The 20,535-nt window shown below is 35.2% G+C and overlaps 1 protein-coding gene across 1 annotated transcript in view; it reads right to left on the reverse strand.

The window, feature by feature from the left end:
- The window catches only part of TTC29 (tetratricopeptide repeat domain 29), a 264,305-nt gene that overhangs the window by 240,582 nt on the left and 3,188 nt on the right, over nucleotides 1–20,535 (reverse strand). The window contains exons 3-4 of the mRNA XM_036853302.1: nucleotides 17,150–17,247; nucleotides 15,074–15,157 (exon numbers count right to left, since the gene is read on the reverse strand). Of these exons, the coding sequence (XP_036709197.1) occupies nucleotides 15,074–15,157; nucleotides 17,150–17,241 (176 nt within the window). The 5' untranslated portion in view covers nucleotides 17,242–17,247. The remainder of the gene's footprint in view (nucleotides 1–15,073; nucleotides 15,158–17,149; nucleotides 17,248–20,535) is intronic.

Below are 20,535 nucleotides of genomic sequence, written 5' to 3' on the forward strand. Positions count from 1 at the left end.
ATTTCTTCTGTCTCATTGTTTCTGCTTCTTTATAACATTAGATTGCCTTGGTCAAAGTACTTAATCTCCCTATGCCTTGGTCTCTGGAAGTAATAACAAGGTTTATTTCCAGGTTTATTGTGAGGATCACTAAAAACACAGACCAGCACACAGTATTAATGTAATATGTCTTACCCATTACTATTTGGCCTAAAATAAAACCTGGCTAAGAGATGTAATATTTATGACAAGCTGTCTATACATCCATTTCATTGTTCATTAGGTGTGCAAAGTTTTATATTGCTCCATTTTTCTTATATAAGATCATGTGATAACTTTCTTTTGGAATTTAGTATCAGGAAAAAGCTTATCTCTCTTGAAGAACTGATATGCTTCCTTTCATCGGGTAATGAGGATTCTCTAGTCCATCACATCTCCCTTTTTGCCCAGTCTGCCCAGAAGTTCAGAGTGAAGTTTAATGTTTCTTCAGGGGAACTATATTAACCCTGATGGGCAGTATATTTATGTATTTTTCCTTTTTTGCCTTTCATTTTCTATATCTAATCTGACAGTTATGTAATATAAAACATTAATTTTAAGTTTCTTCAATCCTCTCCAGAAAGAAAGTTAACAAGAAATAAAGCATTATTTTATGTAAGTCAGAAGAATCTTAAAGGAGAATGAAACACTGCTTTCAAAGAACTCTGAGTCTAGAGCAGAATCCTTTCCTTATGGCAATTCACAGCAAGAAAGACATTTTACATTGCAATTCAGTACATGTACATATATATTTCACATATGTATGTATATGAAACAAATTTTAAAAGCACTAATACTCAAAATGTTCTGATCTCTTTGTAAATATTAACTCAATTAATCCTCATAACCATTCCATGAGCCAGGCCCTCTTATTGTTACCCTTATTTTTTTACATGAGAAAACTGAGGCACAGAAGGGTTAAGTAACTTGGCCAAAGTTGACCAGTTACCTTGTTAGTAAGTATAAAGCTGGGTTTGAGTCCAGGGAGTCTGGTTTTAGAACCCATGCTCTATTTCATTACATCTGGCAACCCGCTCTATGGAATGAACCCCTTTGTAATTTTATTTTACTATAGTCTTTCATATTTTAAATGTTTATCATGATACCCAAACTCATGGGTCATAAATCACTACCCACTAATGGACCACAATCTTAGATTTTTAAACATTAATCAGGAAGGAAAAAAAAAACAAAACACATGTACATGATTGTCAATGGCTATTAAGAGTGTTCAAGCAGGGCTTCCCTGGTGGCGCAGTGGTTGAGAATCTGCCTGCTAATGCAGGGGACACGGGTTCGAGCCCTGGTCTGGGAAGATCCCACATGCCACGGAGCAGCTGGGCCCGTGAGCCACAACTACTGAGCCTGCGCGTCTGGAGCCTGTGCCCCGCAACGAGAGGGGCCGCGATAGTGAAAGGCCCATGCACCGCGATGAAGAGCGGTCCCCGCACCGCGATGAAGAGTGGCCCCCACTTGCCGTAACTAGAGAAAGCCCTCGCACGAACCGAAGACCCAACACAGACAAAAATAAATAATAAATAAATAAATAAAGTAGCTATAAAATTAAAAGAAAAAAAAAAAGAGTTTAAAAAAAAAAATTACATTTAAAAAAAAAAAAAAAAAAGAGTGTTCAAGCAGGCACTCTGAATTCTTACCATGTGAGTGAGGATGGATCAAAGGAGGCCTCAAAGGGCAAGAAACAGTTAAGCTGAGGCTGATAGAGAAGTTTATCAAGTACACAAGGCATGGGAGAAGGAGAAGGGCATTGCAGGCAGAGCACATATATAAGGCTACAAAGGGGTAAAAGATCCCCATTCATCAATTGCCCCAACACCTGTGAGCCAAGCACTGTATGAGTACTGAGGATGCACATGTGAGCAAAGTAGCCATGGCTCCATACATACATACAAATACATACTATATATATTTATTTATAAACATATGTGTATTTATAAACACACACCTCCCAGCTCAAAGTACAGAGTATTTAAAATGATCTCAGAGACTCATCCCAATACAAAATTTTGAAAATTTCCAAATAATCTAATTAAAAATAATAGAGGAAAAATATTTCCTGCAAATTTATATATTCAACTTAATAGACCAACATATGCGTTGTGGGAGTCCCAGGAGGAGAACAGAGATTCTTTTAAGAAAAATGGTGAAAACTTCCCAAGTTTGATAAATGTCATGAATATAAGTATTTGAGAAATTCAACAAACTCTAAGTAGGAAAATTCAAAGAGGTACACACTGAGACACATTATAATCAAACTCCCAAAGGCAAAGACAAAGAGTGAATCTTTAAAGCAGCAATTGAGAAGCAACTCATCACATACACAGCATCCTCAATAAGGTTTTAAGCAGATTTCTCACTAGAAACTTTGGAGGCCAGAAAGCAGGGTCTTTTTTTAAAATTTTTTTTTATTGGGGTATAGTTGTTTTACAATGTTGTGTTAGTTTCTACTGTACAGTGAAGTGAATTATATATTCAAAATGCTAAAAGAAAAAAACTGTCAACCAAAATTCTTACATCTGGCAAAATTGTCCTTCTAAAGTGAGGAAGAAATTAAGAACATTCCCAGATAAACAAAAGCTGAGGAACTTTATTTCTACTGGACCTGCCCTGCAAGAAGTGCTAAAAGGAGTCCTGCAGGTTCAAAAAGAGTAACCTGAAGTCCTATGAAGAAATAAAAGTCTCAGCAAAGGTAGACACATAGTCAATTATAGAAGTTAGTATTTTTGTAACAATAGTTGGTAACTTCACATTTTGTTTTCTACATAATTTAAGAGACTAATGCATTTATAAAAATAATTATTCTAAGAACTAGCAGTATTGTATATTTGATTTGTAACTCCACATGTTGTTTTCTACATAATTTAGGATACAGCATTAAAAAAACAATTATTAATGTATGTGTGGGAGCAGAGGGTATCTGTAAATCTCTATACCTTCCCGTCAGTTTTGCTGTGAACCTAAAACTCTAAAAAAATAAAGCCTTTCAATAACAAAATGATTAGTTTGTTTTTTGGATGCAAAATGTATAAAGATGTAGTTTTACAACATCAATAATCAAAAGAGGTAGGAATGGAGCTCTCAAGAAGCAAAGTTTTTGTATGTTAGTGAAGATAAACTGGTAAAAATTCAAAACAGAGGTTATAATTTTAGGATATCAGATGTAAGCCCCATGGCAACCATAAATAAAATAGTTACAGAATATACACAAAAGGAAATGAGAAGGGAAGTCAAAGGTTTCACTACAAAAAAAAATCAACATAAAAGAATACAGTAATGCAGGAAATGAGGAACAAAGAAGCTATAAGGTACATAAAAAACAAACAGTAAGTGACAGAAGTCCCTCCTTGTTAGTAATTACTTTAAATGTCAGTGGATTAAACTCTCCAATCAAAGGACAGAGACTGGCAGAATGAATTAAAAAACGTGATCCAACTATGTGCTGTCTACAAGACACTCACTTTAGATCCAAAGACACAAATAGGCTAAAATGAAATGATGGGGAAAGATATTTCATGCCAATAGTAACAAAAAGAGAGTAGGGGTGGCTATACTAATGTCAGACAAAATAGACTTGAAATTAAAAAAGGGCTATAAGAGACAAAGGAGGCTGTAATATATTAATAACAGATTCAATACAGGAAGAAGATACAACTGTCATAAACGTTGATGCACTTAAGAAGAGACCATCAAAATAAATAAAGCAAAAATTGACAGAATTGAGGGGAGAAATAGACAGTTATACAATAATAGCTGGAGATTTCAATACCTGACTCTCAATAATGGATAGAACAACCAAACAGAAGATAAGTAAGAAAACAGAGGACTTGAACAATACAATAAACCAACTAGATGTAACAGATATATGCAGAACACTCTACCCAACAATGACAGAATACACAGTCTTCTCAAGGGCACACAGGACATTTTCCAGGATTGACCATATATTAGGGCAAAAATTAAGTCTTGATAGATATCACACAAAGTATCTTCTTCAGCCACAACTAGAGTAGTCATTAAGGGAGGGAAAACTGGAGAATTCACAAATTGTGGAAATTAAATAACACACTCTTAAACAACCAATGAATCAAAGAAGAAATCACAAGGGAAATTAGAAAATACTTAGTGATGAATGAAAATGAAAACACAACATGGCAAAACTTATGAAATGCAGTGAAAGCAGTGCTAAAGGGGAAATTTATAACTATAAATGCTTAAATTTATAAAAAAGAAAGATCTTTTAAAAAACATTTAAAAACAAAAAGATCTCAAATCAACATTCTAACCTTACAATTTAATGAATTAGGAAAAGAACAAACTAAACCCAAAGCTTTCAGAAGAAAAAAAATAATAAAGATTAGGGCAGAGATAAATGAAATAGAGGATAGAAAAAGAACTCAATGAAAACAAAAGTTGGTTCTTTGCAAAGATCAACAAAATTGAGAAACCTTTAGCTAGATCAACTAAGAAAAAAACAGAGAAGACTCAAAGTACTACAATCAGAAATGAAAGTAGGCTTTGCTGTACAGCAGAAACTAACACAACATTGTAAAGCAACTATACTCCAATAAAAAGAAAGAAATGAAAGTAGGGACATTACTACCAATTTTAGAGATAAAAAGGATTATTAGAGAGTACTGTGAACAACTCTGTGTAAAAAGTTGGATAACGTAAATGAAATGGACAAATTCCGAGAAACAAAACCTACCAAGACTGAACCATGAAGAAATAATAAGCCTGAACTGACCTATAACTTGTAAGGATAATGAGTCAGTAATCAAATATCTCCCAACAAAGAAAAGCCCTGGATGATGGCCTCACTGATTCATTCTACCAAAAATGTAACGGACTACCACCAATTCTTCTCTAACATTTCAAAAAACTGAATGGGAGAGAACACTTCCTATTTCATTCTGTTAGGCCAGCATTGCCCTGATACCAAAGCCAGAAAAAAAATACCTCAAGAAAAGAGAACTACAGACAAATATCTCTTATGAACATTAATTCAACAAAATACTAGTGAAGGGAATTCAGCAGCATATTAAAAGGATTATATATCATGGCCAATTGGAATGCAAGGATGGTTCAACGTACTAATACTTATCAATGTAATACATCATATTAACAGAATGAAGAAAAAATTACCATATGATCATCTCAATGCAGAAAAAGTATTTGACAAAATTAAATACCCTTTCATGATAAAATACTCAACAAATTAGGAATAGAAGGAAACTGCCTCAACATAACAAAAGCCATATATGAAAAACTCACAGTGAGCATCATACTCAATAGTGAAAGACTGAAAGCTTTCCTCTACGATTAGAAACAAGGCAAGAAGGCCCAGTTTCATCACTTCTATTCAACACAGTACTTAGAGCAATTAGGCAAGAAAAAGAAATAAAAGGCATTAAAACTGGAAAGGAAGAAGTAAAATCATCTCTGTTTCTAGCTGTTGTGATTTTATATGTCGAAAACTCGAAAGATTCCACAAAAAGCTATTAGAACTAACAAACAAATTCAGCAAAGTAATAACAAATTCTGGATACAAGATCAACATTCAAAATTCAGTAGTATATGTATACACTAAGAATAAATAATTTGAAAAGGAAATTAAAAAACAATTCCACTTACAATAACAAAAATAATAAAATAAAATACTCAGGAATTAACTTTACCAAGGAGGTAAAAGACCTGTGCAATGAAAACTATAAAACATTGCTGAAAGAAATTAAAGAAGACATAAATAAATAAAAAGACATCTTATGTTCATGGATTAGAATATTTAATATTGTTATGATGTCAATACTACCTAAAGCAATTTACAGATTCAATGCAATCCCTATCAAAATACCAATGACAATTTTTTTAGAAGTAGAAAAATTCATTCTAAAATTCATATGTAATTTCAAGGGACCTGAATAACCAAAATAATCTTGAAAAAGAAAAAAGGTGGACTCATACTTCCTGATTTCAAAACTACTACACAGTTACAGTAATCAGTGTGGTACTGGCATAAAGACAAACATATAGACCAAAGGAATAGAATAGAGAGCTCAGAAATAAATCTTCACATATATGGTCAAACAATTTTTGACAAGGGTATTAAGACTATTCAAAGGGGAAAGGACAGTTTTTTTTCAACAAATGATGATGGGAAAACTAGATATCCACATGCAAAAGAATGAAGTTGGATGCTTACCTAACACTATAGACATAAATTAACTCAAAATGGATCAAAGACCTAAACACAGTAGCTAAAAGTATAAAACTCTTGGATTTGGCAATGATTTCTTGGATATGACAACAAAAGTACAGGCAACACAAGAAAAAGTAGACAAATTAGACTTCATGAAATTAAAAACAATTTTGCCATCAAAGGATACTATCAACAGAGTGAAAGGCAATCAATGGAATAGGAGAAAATAATTGCAAATCACATATCTGATAAAGAATTAATATCCAGAATATAGAAGTATTCCTAAAACTTAATAATAAAAAACAAACAACCCAATTCAAAAACAGAAAGGACTTGAATAAACATTTCTCCAAAGAAGAGATCCCAAGGACCAATAAGCACATGAAAAGATGCTCAATATTACTAATCACTGGAGAAATGTAAATCAAGAACTCAATGAGATACCCCTCACACTCATTATGATGGCGACTAGCATGAAAGCAGAAAACGATAAATGTTGGTGAAGATGTGAAGCAACTGGAACCCGTGTGCATTGTTGGTGAGAATGAAAAATGGTACAGCCTTTGTGGTGGCAGAATGGTGGTTCTCAAAAAATTTTAAATAAAGTTATCAAATGATTCAGTAATTCCACTCCTGGGTATATACTCAAATGAACTGAGAACAGGGTCTTAAAGAGATATTTATACACCCGTGTTCACAGGAAACATTATTCACAATAGGTAAAACACTGAAGCAGCCCAAGTGTCCATTGACAAATGAATGGATAAGCGAAATATAAACATACAATGGAATAGTATTCAGCCATAAAAAGGAAGGAAATTGTTACAAATGCTACAACATGGAAGAAACTTGAGGATACTGCAAGCCCTAGGAAAGCAAGAGTACTTGTGAGCCCATAATCTGATTTTGCTTTAAGTACTGAGATGACACTGTTTACTATAATATCTCCATTTTCCAACATGGAAAACAGAATAGGGTATGGATATGAGTTAGGGGGATGGTTTTTATAGAATTGCAGCAATATCAACATTTTGAGGATTATGATTTAACCATAACAGAGAATGGGAAAGAGTCAAAATAGTTTCGGATAGTCCCATGCAAGCTTTTCTTAATATGGACAGAACACAATATCAGAAACAAAGCTCAACATAGTAAAATCATCTTGCCCCATGAATTATGCATGATGAGGCTTGGTCATTGTTCACCCCACTTTTAATTCCAACTGATTCAACCTCTGTAGTACCTGGGTGCTTATCCCTTTTTATCACTTTGTTCTTCATTACTAAATTTCCCAAATGATTTCTAGATAGAGTGCCATTATGCACTTCCAGGTTTATGAGCTATTGTAGGAAAAGTCACATTCTCTGGCTATATTCTACACATTTCTAAAGCAGTAGGTTTATACTTAAAGCAATCTTATGGTAGTAACAATAAGTTTAAGCAATTTATAGACATTTTAAAAAACTGTTTGCAATAGCTCAGCAGGCTCTGCAAATTATATTGTTTAGTACAGCATAAAAAATTTCTGAAAAGTTTACTATAAGTTGAAATTAAAAAATTCCCCTCATTAGTTAGCATTACTGTTTGAAATGCATCTCACTAAAAACTCTGTCTTCTAAACATGATGAATATGATACCTAGCACAAAGAAAATATGTAACTATACATATTTGAAGAAAAATGGTAAGTTAATATTACTACCTAAATCAAGACAAAGTTAATGCAAAATATTTAGGATATTTACATTATAACTTTTAAAAGCCAAAGAAAAATAATCAATGACAGTTAATGATAATAGCTGAAGTGAGAATTGTCTACATGTGTTTCATATAGAGAATCTCTTTTAACTTCCACAAGAATGTCCTATTATTATTATGGTCTCCAAATAGTTGTGGAAATCAAAGATTAGCAAAGTCAGGTAACCTGCAAAAAATTACAGAAGCATTAAGTAGCAAAGCCAAATTTCCAGCTGAGGAAGAAATCATCTCCCCTAACAGCCAGAGCTGCAATGTCATGGTTCCTATGCTTTTCCCTTACAAAGATTTTTTTAGGTCTATTTACAGCTGATAAGTTTAAACACCATATGTGAAAATAATATTTTAAAGAAAACTTTTTTTTTAATATCTTTATTGGAGTATAATTGCTTTACAATGTTGTGTTAGTTTCTGCTGTATAACAAAGTGAATCAGCTGTATGTTTACATATATCCCCATATCCCCTCCCTCTTGCATCTCCCTCCCACCCTCCCTATCCTACCCCTCTAGGTGGTCACAAAGCACTGAGCTGATCTCCCTGTGCTATGCAGCTGTTAAAGCAAACTTTTAAAGAACATAAAGACATAAATGCCTAAGAAATTGGCATTTCTGTGTTCCGTTCACATTTGAAATCTTTCCTCCTTTCGTATTTATTTAGACTTGGCTTTGGTGTAAATTTGAGATCCTTTTTGCACTTATTAAACAATTTTTAAAAGTGCCTTTCAACAGTATTTTTTTTAATTCCCAAATTGTAAACTTATTGATATCAATATTCTTTTTAAAAAATTTATTGTCAAAAATTCTTTTCTTTCCTAGTTTCACATCTTAGAGATCTGCTGTGGAAGACAGTATCAGAATGTAAATAAGTAAGTAAATAATAAAAATAAAAAGGAGTGGCATCTCTCCTGTGTTCCCATGTGTATTCTCTGCTGTTGCTTTTTTTTATACATTCAGGAGAAAGTAAGGAATAATTGTCTCTCCACTTCAGAACACCAAAATCCTGTCTCTTTTTCTTGAATAAGGAAGAAGATCTTAAAACCCTATTTGCTACCTAGAAGGGAAGAGGGTCATCTTCCTTTCCTTCTCTCTCCTGCCTATTCTTGTTAGTCAAGTAACCATTTATTCGGCAATTGGCATCTTCAGAAAGTTTAACTGGCAAACCTCTGCATGGAATTTAATTTATTACTTTAAAAGAGACGCAAAATGTTTTGAAGAGAAAACAAGATGATATCACAAAATTATTCAAAAGTAAACAAGAGGAATGAAGCAGAGGAAGAGCTCACCTAAAGGGGCCTAAATTCCCATAATGTTATCATGAAATAGTATATCCTGAATAAACATCTTCACCTTGTTACAGATACTTTGAGTGCCTGACCATGGTGCAAATCCAAATGCTAAATTTGCTCATAACATGTCCCTTGATAATTTTGCTTATTTGTATCCTCATATACACAGCTAAAGCTGTAAAAACTTCCCCCCAGAAAATTTTTTTGAATCTATAAATGACACTTTTATTACTTAGCTACTCAAAGCAATTATGATATGATAATAAGTGATACTTTAAGTATCACTTAAATAATACATTCTGATAATATAATACAGAATAAAAAAGCACAAAGTACAGAACTTCTTTAGTTGTTAAAGATCAGTTAAATACTATCAATGGACTATTCAACAGCTTATCTAAGAAAGTCAAATAACCAGTGTCAGGGCTTCCCTGGTGGCGCAGTGGTTAAGAATCCGCCTGTCAATGCAGGGGACATGGGTTCGAGCCCTGGTCTGGGAAGACCCCACATGCCGCGGAGCAACTAAGCCCGTGAGCCACAACTACTGAGCCTGCGCGTCTGGAGCCTGTGCTCCGCAACGGGAGAGACCGGGACAGTGAGAGGCCCGCGCACCGCGATGAAGAGTGGCCCCCGTTCACCGCAACTGGAGAAAGCCCTGGCACAGAAACGAGGACCCAATACAGCCAAAAATAAATAAATAAATAAATTTATTTAAAAAAAAAAATTACCAGTGTCAAATATGTTGTACTTTAGTACAATACGTTTGAAAAAAATATACCTATTAGGCACAGCAATAATCTGGTCACTTAAAAGTAATAAAGCATAGTAGAATTCCTTCTGTAAATGTGGATGATAAAAAACTCAGAAGCCCTTTGCCTTTGAACCGTTTTACCCCATTCCAAAGTAAAATGATCCCCCATCAATTGGGTTTGACCATTCCAGTAACAACTACCTTAGCTTGTCTTGCTCAATTACTCACTTAAAGTTTATACTCTTACTTGTAAACATATAACACTTTTGAGGAATTAAACTTCCTCAATACAACAGTTAAATTAGCTACCTACAACACTGAACTAAAAAATGTTGTAATCAAAAAATATTCACAGCAGGATACCTATTTCATGGTGTTAGTAATCCGACATTTATTCTTCACTAATTTATTCATTTAACAGCAAGTTATTGAGCTCCGCCCGAGTGCCAGGCCCTGTTTAATCCCTGGGGACACAGTGGCATACACACAGACACGTTCCTGTCCTGTGGAGCATACATTCCACTAGGTATGACACAGTTGACGTACAAACTCCCAACAGAAGATGAGGACCAGATGACTGCAGAAATACACCCGGGTGATTTGACTGGGAATAAGTGTGTGTGGGGTGAGGGCTCCTTGATTATGGGGTCAGGGAATAGCAGACTGAGGTCACATTCAAGGTGACACCTGCATGACAAGAAGTGTCAGCAGTAAGGCCACACTCAAAGGAGTGAGTGGTAGGGAGAATGGGGGATAAGGCCAGAGAGGTCAGCAAAGCCCAAATCACACACAGCTTTAGGCCATGATGAAGAGTTTAGAGTTTATCATAAGACCAATGGGAAGCTCTTGGAGGGTTTTAAACAGGTGAGTGTCCCCATGATCTAATTTTTAAAAGGTCATTCTGGTGGCTGAATTTTGGTGGAATTCAAGGGGATATTAGAAGAGCAAGTAGGAGACTCTTCTAGTGACCTTGGCAAGAGATGCTGGTGACTATGCAATGAAGAGAATAGATGAACACAGGATATGTTTTGGAGTTATATCTGATAGTACATACTGATGGATTAGATGGGGGAGTGGTGGTGAAGGCAAGGTGAAACTCAAGGCTGCCTTGATACCATTTACTGAACTGAGGGAAGACTGGGGGAGGGATATTAGGAGGGGGGAGTGTGAGGGGAGTGTCCAGTGGGGGGCCATGTTAGCCTTGGAATGTGTATTAAAAATCCAAGTAAATATGTCAAGGAGGCAGTTGGATATAAAAATTTGAAGCTTAATGGAGAGGTCAGAGCTGGATTTATAAATGTGATAGCCATCAGGTATTGCTTGTATTTAAAGCTATAGGACTAGATCCAGGTAGAGAGTGTAGCTGGAGTAGAGGGTCAAAGACCCACCCCTAGAACAATCCACCACTGAGAGTTTGAAAACAGAAAAGCAGCCAGCAAAGGAGACTGAAGGCAGCATAGTTGAAGAGTTTGGAGGGAAACCATAGAACATGGCATCCTGGAAGCCACAAGCACAGAATGTTCAAGGAGAGAGTATTCATCTCTATCAAATAATGTGAAGACATCAAGCAAGATGAGAACAGAAACATGACCATTAGATGTGATAAAAATGGAGGACATCAGTCACAGTAAACAGATTTCAGTGAGTTCTGGGTCTGGAAACCTATTTAGAGTCAATTGAGGTAAGAATGGGATGTGGAAGATGGAGACAATGCTTCTGGTTACTGCGAAGGGTACAGAAAAATGGGGTAGAAACTGGAGGAGGATAAGAAGTCAAGGGAGATACTAGGGTAGAAGCGAATGCTAGTGAGATTGCTCCAATGGAAAAGGAGAAACTGATGATGTAGCAAGAAAACACATTTAACTGGTGGAGAAAGTCTTGGAACAAGTAAGAGGGGATGGTATCCAGAGCACAAGTAGAGACATCATCCTTAGACAAGAACAGGAACTCTCCACCCATTGCAATAGGAGGCACACAGAGTGTGAGTTTACGTATTAGTAGGTTGGTATGTTTTGGAGTAGATGATGAAGTGTTATTCTGGGACTAGACAAAGAACACATCCATATTACAGGATATCAAAGCTAGTATACATGAATTATGTAAGTATATATTTCTGTTATCATCTTAGGGAAGAATAAGGCAGTTTAGAGAGGAATTTGAGGATATATCTTAGATATTGCTTTTGCCTGATTGGAAATTTGATTCACCAATTTCTCCCCTTTATATTCTTGTATACTGAGGATCTGTGATGCACCAGTTTGATCATTTTGTAATGCTAACAGATAGGGAGTCAAACTCAAAATCTGTCTTCTTTGGCAAGTTGTATCCAACATCTTATTTTTCTCTGATTTTTTCCAGACCTCTAGGTTGCACCTCACAGTATAAATATGCAACTCATTCATTGCATATTTATTTCCTGCTTGTATTATTTCAAATAGAGACAAGGATAAGAACAAGTACTTTATACTAAAATAACATTGTTTTCCCCTCTGTGAAAAACCTAGTGTTAGATATAAAGTAGGCAATTAATAAATGCTTGCTGACCAATTTATCTTTTTAGAGTTCAATGGCTGATAAAAAGTTTTACACAGAAATTCTTTGGAATATGCATAATTCCTCATGGCACCTGCTGGGTGTTGCTGAGAGATGCTGAAATCAATTTTCTCCTTTACATGCTATTCAATTTGTTTGGGGCAAGGTCTACAATGTATATCAATCAGGAGCATAATAGTGAGCCAAGTACAAGTTACCTTCCTACCAAGGTTTGTACCCACTATCTTTGAGCTTTGATATAAAAAAGTATTCAAGTGTAGGAAGCTTTAAGGAGAATTCAACAGTAAGGGGTGAGAATTACCCAGGGCTACTTGTATTCTGTAGCATAATATGGATTTGAAATCCATTTGGTAATATCCTTAGTGAAAAAAAATAATATTTGTAACAGAACACTCATTAACATAGCCTACTTTGCATTGCCTTATAATAATGTTTTCTTCAGTGCAGACTGAAAGCAGATTTCAAATATATAGATGTCTAATTTGTTAAAATATGTGAAGCATAAGTTTAATTCCAAATTTAATTCCTAATTCTTAAGCCAATTATAACTATTTGGATATCACTATATTTAAATCAGAAAGCAAATATCAATCATATGTATTTTTCTTTTAAGAAGGAATTGTGGGGCTTCCCTGGTGGCACAGTGGTTGAGAATCTGCCTGCTAATGCAGGGGACACGGGTTCGATCCCTGGTCTGGGAAGATCCCACATGCCGCGGAGCAACTGGGCCCGTGAGCCACAGCTACTGACCCTGCGCGTTTGGAGCCTGTGCTCCACAACAAGAGAGGCCGCGATAGTGAGAGGCCCGCGCACCGCGATGAAGAGTGGCCCCCGCTTGCCGCAACTAGAGAAAGCCCACGCACAGAAACGAAGACCCAACACAGCCAAAAATAAATAAATAAATAAATTAATTAACTAATTTAAAAAAATGTGTGTTCCAATAATGGCTAAGAAGCAGAAAAATGTTTAAAAAAAAAAGAAGGAATTGTATCATCAGATAACATTGACCTTTAATTTTGTCCAACAGGCTACCATGGAAAGCTAATGAATTAGCAATTAGAATAGCAGTTAAAAACCAAAGATCCCAGATTCTACATTTGGCAGTCAATAGAACTCCCAGGAAGACAGTGATTATAGCTACTATAAATTTTGTCACTCTATAAAATAAAGTAGCTACTGATAGAATGAACTATTCCATTTTTCCACGCTATATGCATACTGACAATTATCTAATGAAATATATCAAGAGACTTAGAATTTTAGACTATGTGAAAACCTATACCAAAACCATCAATAGGAATACCCTGTCAGTGGAATCCCATAGCACTAGGCAACATTAGCAGAGACAATCTTTTAAAAGCATTTATTGTATAAAATATTTTTGAATAGTTGAATAGGTGAATCATTTAATGAATTCCGTAAGATGCATGTGCATATATAAGATTTCTATTTGTCAAAAATTACATATAAAAATCTGATAACAGAGTCACCAAGTCTATAGGTAAGAAATATTAAACCTGTTTAGCTATTATTCTAGGTTTCTATTTATTTCTCACTAACCTACATGGATTTTTTTTTTTTTTTAAAGCACTTTTCTTTTTTATAGCTACTTTATTTATTTATTTTATTTTATTTTATTTTTTTGGCTGTGTTGGGTCTTCGGTTCATGCGAGGGCTTTCTCTAGTTGAGGCAAGTGGGGGCCACTCTTCATCGCGGTGCGGGGACCGCTCTTCATCGCGGTGCGCGGGCCTTTCACTATCATGGCCCCTCCCGTCGCGGGGCACAGGCTCCAGACGCGCAGGCTCAGTAGTTGTGGCTCACGGGCCCAGCTGCTCCGTGGCATGTGGGATCTTCCCAGACCAGGGCTCGAACCCGTGTCCCCTGCATTAGCAGGCAGATTCTCAACCACTGCGCCACCAGGGAAGCCCTACATGGATTTTTATACTGTTTTTACTCAGATCATAAATTAGGTTCTGACTAGCTGTAAAATGGCAAAGTTTACTCTGTTCATTAAAAAAATAAATCCAGACAATTTAGAATTATTTTTAAATTAACCAATAAACTATGATCCATTAATTCTTTTTGTGGGTTCTTGACGGGAGAGAGAATATACATTAGTAAGGGATTATTTTTTAAATCATCAGGAAAAAAAGATATATGAATCCTTCTCTTAAACTGTTTTTTTCTGCCCCATGGAGGCAATATACCTTAAAATGGAAGTTAGTAAACAATTAATGACACAGACTTAACTAAAATATTGCAAATATGATAGTATAATATCTTGGTAAATATGAGAATTTTGAAAATCATAAAATTAAAGACAGATATGTGTAAGATCAATAGACATGATTTATCACTATTTAATATGAGCTTTAATTTTTAAATGCTATGTTCCAATGAAAAAGTGGACTGCACAGGAAAATTGAAATTTCAATAAAGAATCAAGACAAAATAAACTAACTTTATATTAAAGTACCTTTAAGGGGTATATACTTACGCAGCAACCTCCTCTTTTGACAGTCCTTTGAAATTCAACTCCAGATAATGATCTATGTCGTCTTTTTCTTTGATCAACTGAGACCTAAATGAAATGGAAAGAAATAATAAAGCACTGCCTTAAATCGAGTTGAAAAGCTACCAAACATATAAAATGCCACCAGAAGAACAGAAATATTCTGGGGATAATATCATAGATAATAAATGTTCTGCAAGAGCTATAGAGTTAGGTTGTTCATTGATAATTTCAAAATTTTAATTTTCTTGAATGGGAAGAATACTAACCTCAGTGTGTAAACAAATAAAACACCAACACATTAAAATACTCTGCATTCTTAAGTAAATGGGGTTTTCTCCTCAGAGCATTATAAGATCTTGCACTTTACTCATGTTCTCTCACAATATAACTTTCCAGCTACAGAAGTCAGATTCTGTTTGGCACAGGATCTTGAACTAAGAATACTTATTTGATACAAATGTGTTAAAATTATTGGTTGCAAACATTACAGAATTTTGCTCTGACATGCTGTTTGAGGGGTTTTTAAAATCACACCTAAAACTCAAATTATTATTAAAAGTTCAAGGTGAAAGTGATTTTAAGAAGACTTTAATGAGAAATATATTACACATGTAGTATGTTCAATCTTCATACACCTGGCACCTTTAAAAATAAGCAGACTATGAACATCTTATGACAATAGGAGTATGGGATACACAGATAGCTTTTTATTCAGAAGCTAATGGAGAATGTTGATACAAAGCTTTGCCTTAAATGGTTATGACAAAAATGTTTTTTTTCAATAAAATGAATATAAAAAATTTTTTCTTTAAAATCTCTCTTATTCTAGGGATGTGAGACTGGGCTATGTTTTTGCTCGTGTTGAAAAGAAAATGTAATCTCAATTATTACAAAAGACAGGAAGAAGAAGCTAGCTATTTCAGATTTTGTAAATATTTCACATTATTCAAAAGGAAAATGGAAAATAAGAATGTATATACTGGAATTATGCATCTATTGAAAATTTTCTGTTTTTCACATTATTTGAAAATAAAATTACAATTTTCTACACTTCTATTTTACAATTTCTACAGTTTTCAATTCTATTACCAAAGAACTTTGATGGTAGTTTAGCTGAATGTATTTATTTTGGTCCAGGGGCTTTGGTCTTTGCCAGAAATACCAAAAATGAGGTATGGTCCTTCTCAGAACAAAGTAGTCTCATAATACTTTGATCATTATGCCTTGTAGGAATTGAAAGGTAAGCATAAAAAAAATCAAACCTATATATAGGTTTTAATTTTCTTGAATGGAAAGAGGCAGGGAAGAATACTAACCTCAGTGTGTAAACAAATAAAACACCAACACATTAAAATACTCTGCATTCTTAAGTAAATGGGTTTTTCTCCACATCCACCTATCCTATATATAGGTTTATACTGCATATAAATAATATGTGCATTACTAAAAATCAATAAAACTATAAGTGGAAATTTCTAAATAACACAATCTTAGTTAATATTCATAATTATGATAAAATACATCAAGTTCCTGCCCTGCAGTTTTTCAGCTGCAGTTGAAAACTCCATAAGCTCAGCAGACATTCACAGGCAGTGGTGGTTTGATGATGCATTTTCAAGCCCCAGGATCATTTCAGGAGCTAAATCGTGCCTGCCAGTTTCCCCGGTAGTAAGACTGTGTCGTCCTTCCTCCAAAACAGAAATCAGTGCTTGGGACCTTGTGGTTTAGATGCCATACATCTTTCATGCCTAAAGCTTCTGCTTTCAATTCTCTACATGTATTTTAAAAAGGAAATGTATTTCCAAAGCTTTACAGGCAGCACAATATAATGGTAATAGAAAATAAAATGATCAAATGAGTGCTAGCCTGCTAAATAAATATATTCTTAATCTTTGAATGAGGTTCCTCAATCTTTCTGAAACAGCAAATTTGAATATTCTGAATATAACAATACACTTTTGTTTTTAAACAATTTTGTTTTCTGAGATATGCTATTTACATTTTTTATTGCAAGAAATTCGTTCTGTAGGAAAAAAAATGAAAGCCAGGGTCACGTACCTTGGAATTGTTCTGGGGGAACATGGCAGCTTCTGTCTGGCTAAGGCCGTAAGCTTTGGGCGTGTCATGGGCAGTGGGGGCAGGGTGGTCATTTTGGACTACTAAAAAAAAAAAAAAAACCAGAAATGGTATTTTAAAGAATAAATCATTCAAAGAATCTTTTAAGACATTATTAGAGATGCACAGTCAGTTGTCTGAGCTGAGAATGCCTCTGTGTGTAGATCTATAGCTCTGTTATTCAGGCATGAAGCTCAGAGAGTGAATTCTGCAGGTTGCTTCTCTCATTATTTTCTTCTACTATCTGCCTTTTGCCCAATTTATTACTTGTCTGCATCTCCATCACAAAGTGGAAAAGGAGAAAATCTGATAAATGCATTGAAGATTCAGACAATTAGGAGCTTTGTTATGGGTTTTGTTAGTGGAGCTGGTTGCAATTAAAAAGGGAAGATTTTTAGGACAGCTATAGATTTCAAATGCTCATGCTTTTCTCTCCTGTTACAATCAATAATTAAAATTTTTTCATACTTTGCTGTTTTCTTAAAACTTTCTCACTCACAAATAAAGCCTTTCCCTTAGAAGTGATAAATGCTAAGAACAATTCTCAACAAGGAGACAGCTTCCCTGAGAGAGCACATAGCTACAACAGTGTACAAATCACTTCAAAATGTAGTGGTTTAATCACACCAAAAACAATAAAATACCTAGGAATAAACCTACCTAAGGAGGCAAAAGACCTGTACTCTGAAACCTATAAGATGCTGATGAAAGAAGTTGAAGACAATACAAACAGATGGAAAGATACACCATGTTCTTGGATTGGAAGAATAAATATTGTTAAAATGACCATACTACCTATGGCAATCTACAGATTCGATGCAATCCCTATCAAATTACCAATGGCATTTTTCACAAAATTCGAACAAAAAATTTGAGAATTTATATGGAAATACAAAAGACCCCAAATAGCCAAAACAATCTTGAGAAAGAAGAATGGAGCTGGAGGAATCACACTCCCTGACTTCACACTATACTACAAAGCTACAGTAACCAAAATAGTATGGTACCAGCACAAAAACAGACACAAAGATCAATGGAACAGGATAGAAAGCCCAGAAATAAATCCACACTCTTATGGTCAAAAAATCTATGATGAAGGAGATGAGAATATACAATGGAACAAAGACAATCTCTTCAATAAGTGGTGCTGGGAAAACTGGACAGTTACATGTAAAAGAATGAAATTAGAACATTCTCTAACACCATATACAAAATTAAACTCAAAATGGATTAAAGACCTAAATGTAAGACTGGATATAAAGTTCCTAGAGGAAAACATAGGCAGAACATTCTTTGACATAAATTGCAGCAATATTTTTTTGGATCTGTCTCCCAGAGTAATGGAAACAAAAGCAAAGATAAACAAATGGCACCTAATTAAACTTAAAAGACTTTGCACAGCACAGGAAACCATAAACAAAATGAAAAGACAACCTATGAAATGAGAGAAAATATTTGCAAACAATGTGACCAACAAGGGATTAATTTCCAAAATGTACAAATAGCTTATACAGCTCAATATCAAAAAAGCAAACAACCCAATCAAAAAATGGGCAGAGACCTAAATAGACATTTCTCCAAAGAAGACATACAGATGGCCAACAGGCACATGAAAAGATGCTCAACATCACTAATTATTAGAGAAATACAAATCAAAACTACAATGAGGTATCACCTCACACGAGTCAGAATGGCCATCATCAAAAAGCCTGCAAGTAATAAATGCTGGAGAGAGTGTTAAGAAAAAGGAAATCTCCTATACTGTGTGTAGGAATGTAAATTGGTGCAGCCACTATGGAAAACAGTATGGAGTTTCCTTAAAAAAAACTAAAAATAGCGTTACCATATGATCCAGCAATCCCATTCCTGGGCACATATCTGGAAAAGACGAAAACTCTAAATCAAAAAGATACATTCACCCCCATGTTCACAGCAGCACTATTTACAATAGCCAAGACATGGGAGCAACCTAAATGCCCATCGACCAATGAATGGATAAAGAAGATATGATAAACACACACACACACACACACACACACACAATGGAAATATTACTCAGCCATAGAAAGAATGAAATAATGCCATTTGCAGCAACACGGATGGACTTAGAGATTATCATAGTAAGTGAAGTAAGTCAGACAAAAAAAGACAAATATCATATAATATTACTTATATGTGGAATCTTAAAAAAAATGATACAAATGACCTTATTTACAAAACGGAAATAGACTCACACATTCAGTAATAAAAACTTATGTTTACCAAAGGGAAAAAGGGGAGGGATATATTAGAAATTTGGGATTAACAGATACACAATACTATATATAAAATAGATAAACAATAGGATCTATTGTAGAGCACAAGGAACCATATTCAGTACCTTGTAATAACCTATACTGGAAAAGAATTTGAAAAAGAATATACATATATATATTCATATATATATATAATTGAATCACTTTGCTATATACTTGAAATATTGTATATCAACTATACTTCAACTAAAAAAAATGTAGTGGTTTAAAACAACAATCAAAGTAAAAAAAGTCTTTTACTTTATGTGGGTCAGGAATTAGGAGAAAGCACAATGGGAATGGATGGCTTTTCCCTACTCAGTTTTGACTGGGGCCTCTGCTGGGAAGACTCAGAAGCATGGGGGTAACTCGGTGGTGGGAAATAGGAATTATCTGTAAGGTCTTCACTCATGTAACTGGTGGCTGATGCAACTAGCTGGGACCTCAACTGAGGCTGTCTGTCAGAACACATACATGTGACCTCCTCACACGGCTTGGGCTTCCTCTCAGCATGGCAGCCTCAGACTTCTTAGGTGGCAACTCAGGGTTCCAAGGGCAAGTACCCAAAGAAAAGCCAGATGGAAGCTGTATTCCCTTCTAGGGCCTGGCTTTGGAAGTCACATAGCATCTCTTCCACTGTAAAAATCGGCTGCTCACCAGTAGCCAAGGGATGAATAAGAGCAGAAAAAGATGAAGTCAGAGAAGCTAAGGAGAAATCTGGTGCTGTTCTGATGGTATAGGGTCTTGAAGGTTACTGTAAAAAAATGTAACTTTTACTCTGATTGGAGGATTTTGAGCCCGGGAGTGACATGTTCTGAGTTACACCTTGAAAGGATTACTCTGGCTTCTCTTTTGGATTTAGACTGTCGGGGGCAGAAGGAAAGGCAGCGGAGGCCAGTTGGAGGTTGCTGTGAAATCTGGGTGACAGAGAATGGTAGAGGTGGAGAGACATGGTCACAGCCAAGGTAGCATCACCTGTGGCCAGCAGAGACAAGATATTCCTCTAGTGCTACAAAGCCATGGGGGGACGGAGGG

Source organism: Balaenoptera musculus, chromosome 5 (assembly GCF_009873245.2).
Source record: "Balaenoptera musculus isolate JJ_BM4_2016_0621 chromosome 5, mBalMus1.pri.v3, whole genome shotgun sequence".
In the NCBI taxonomy this organism is placed as follows: Eukaryota; Metazoa; Chordata; class Mammalia; order Artiodactyla; family Balaenopteridae; genus Balaenoptera; species Balaenoptera musculus.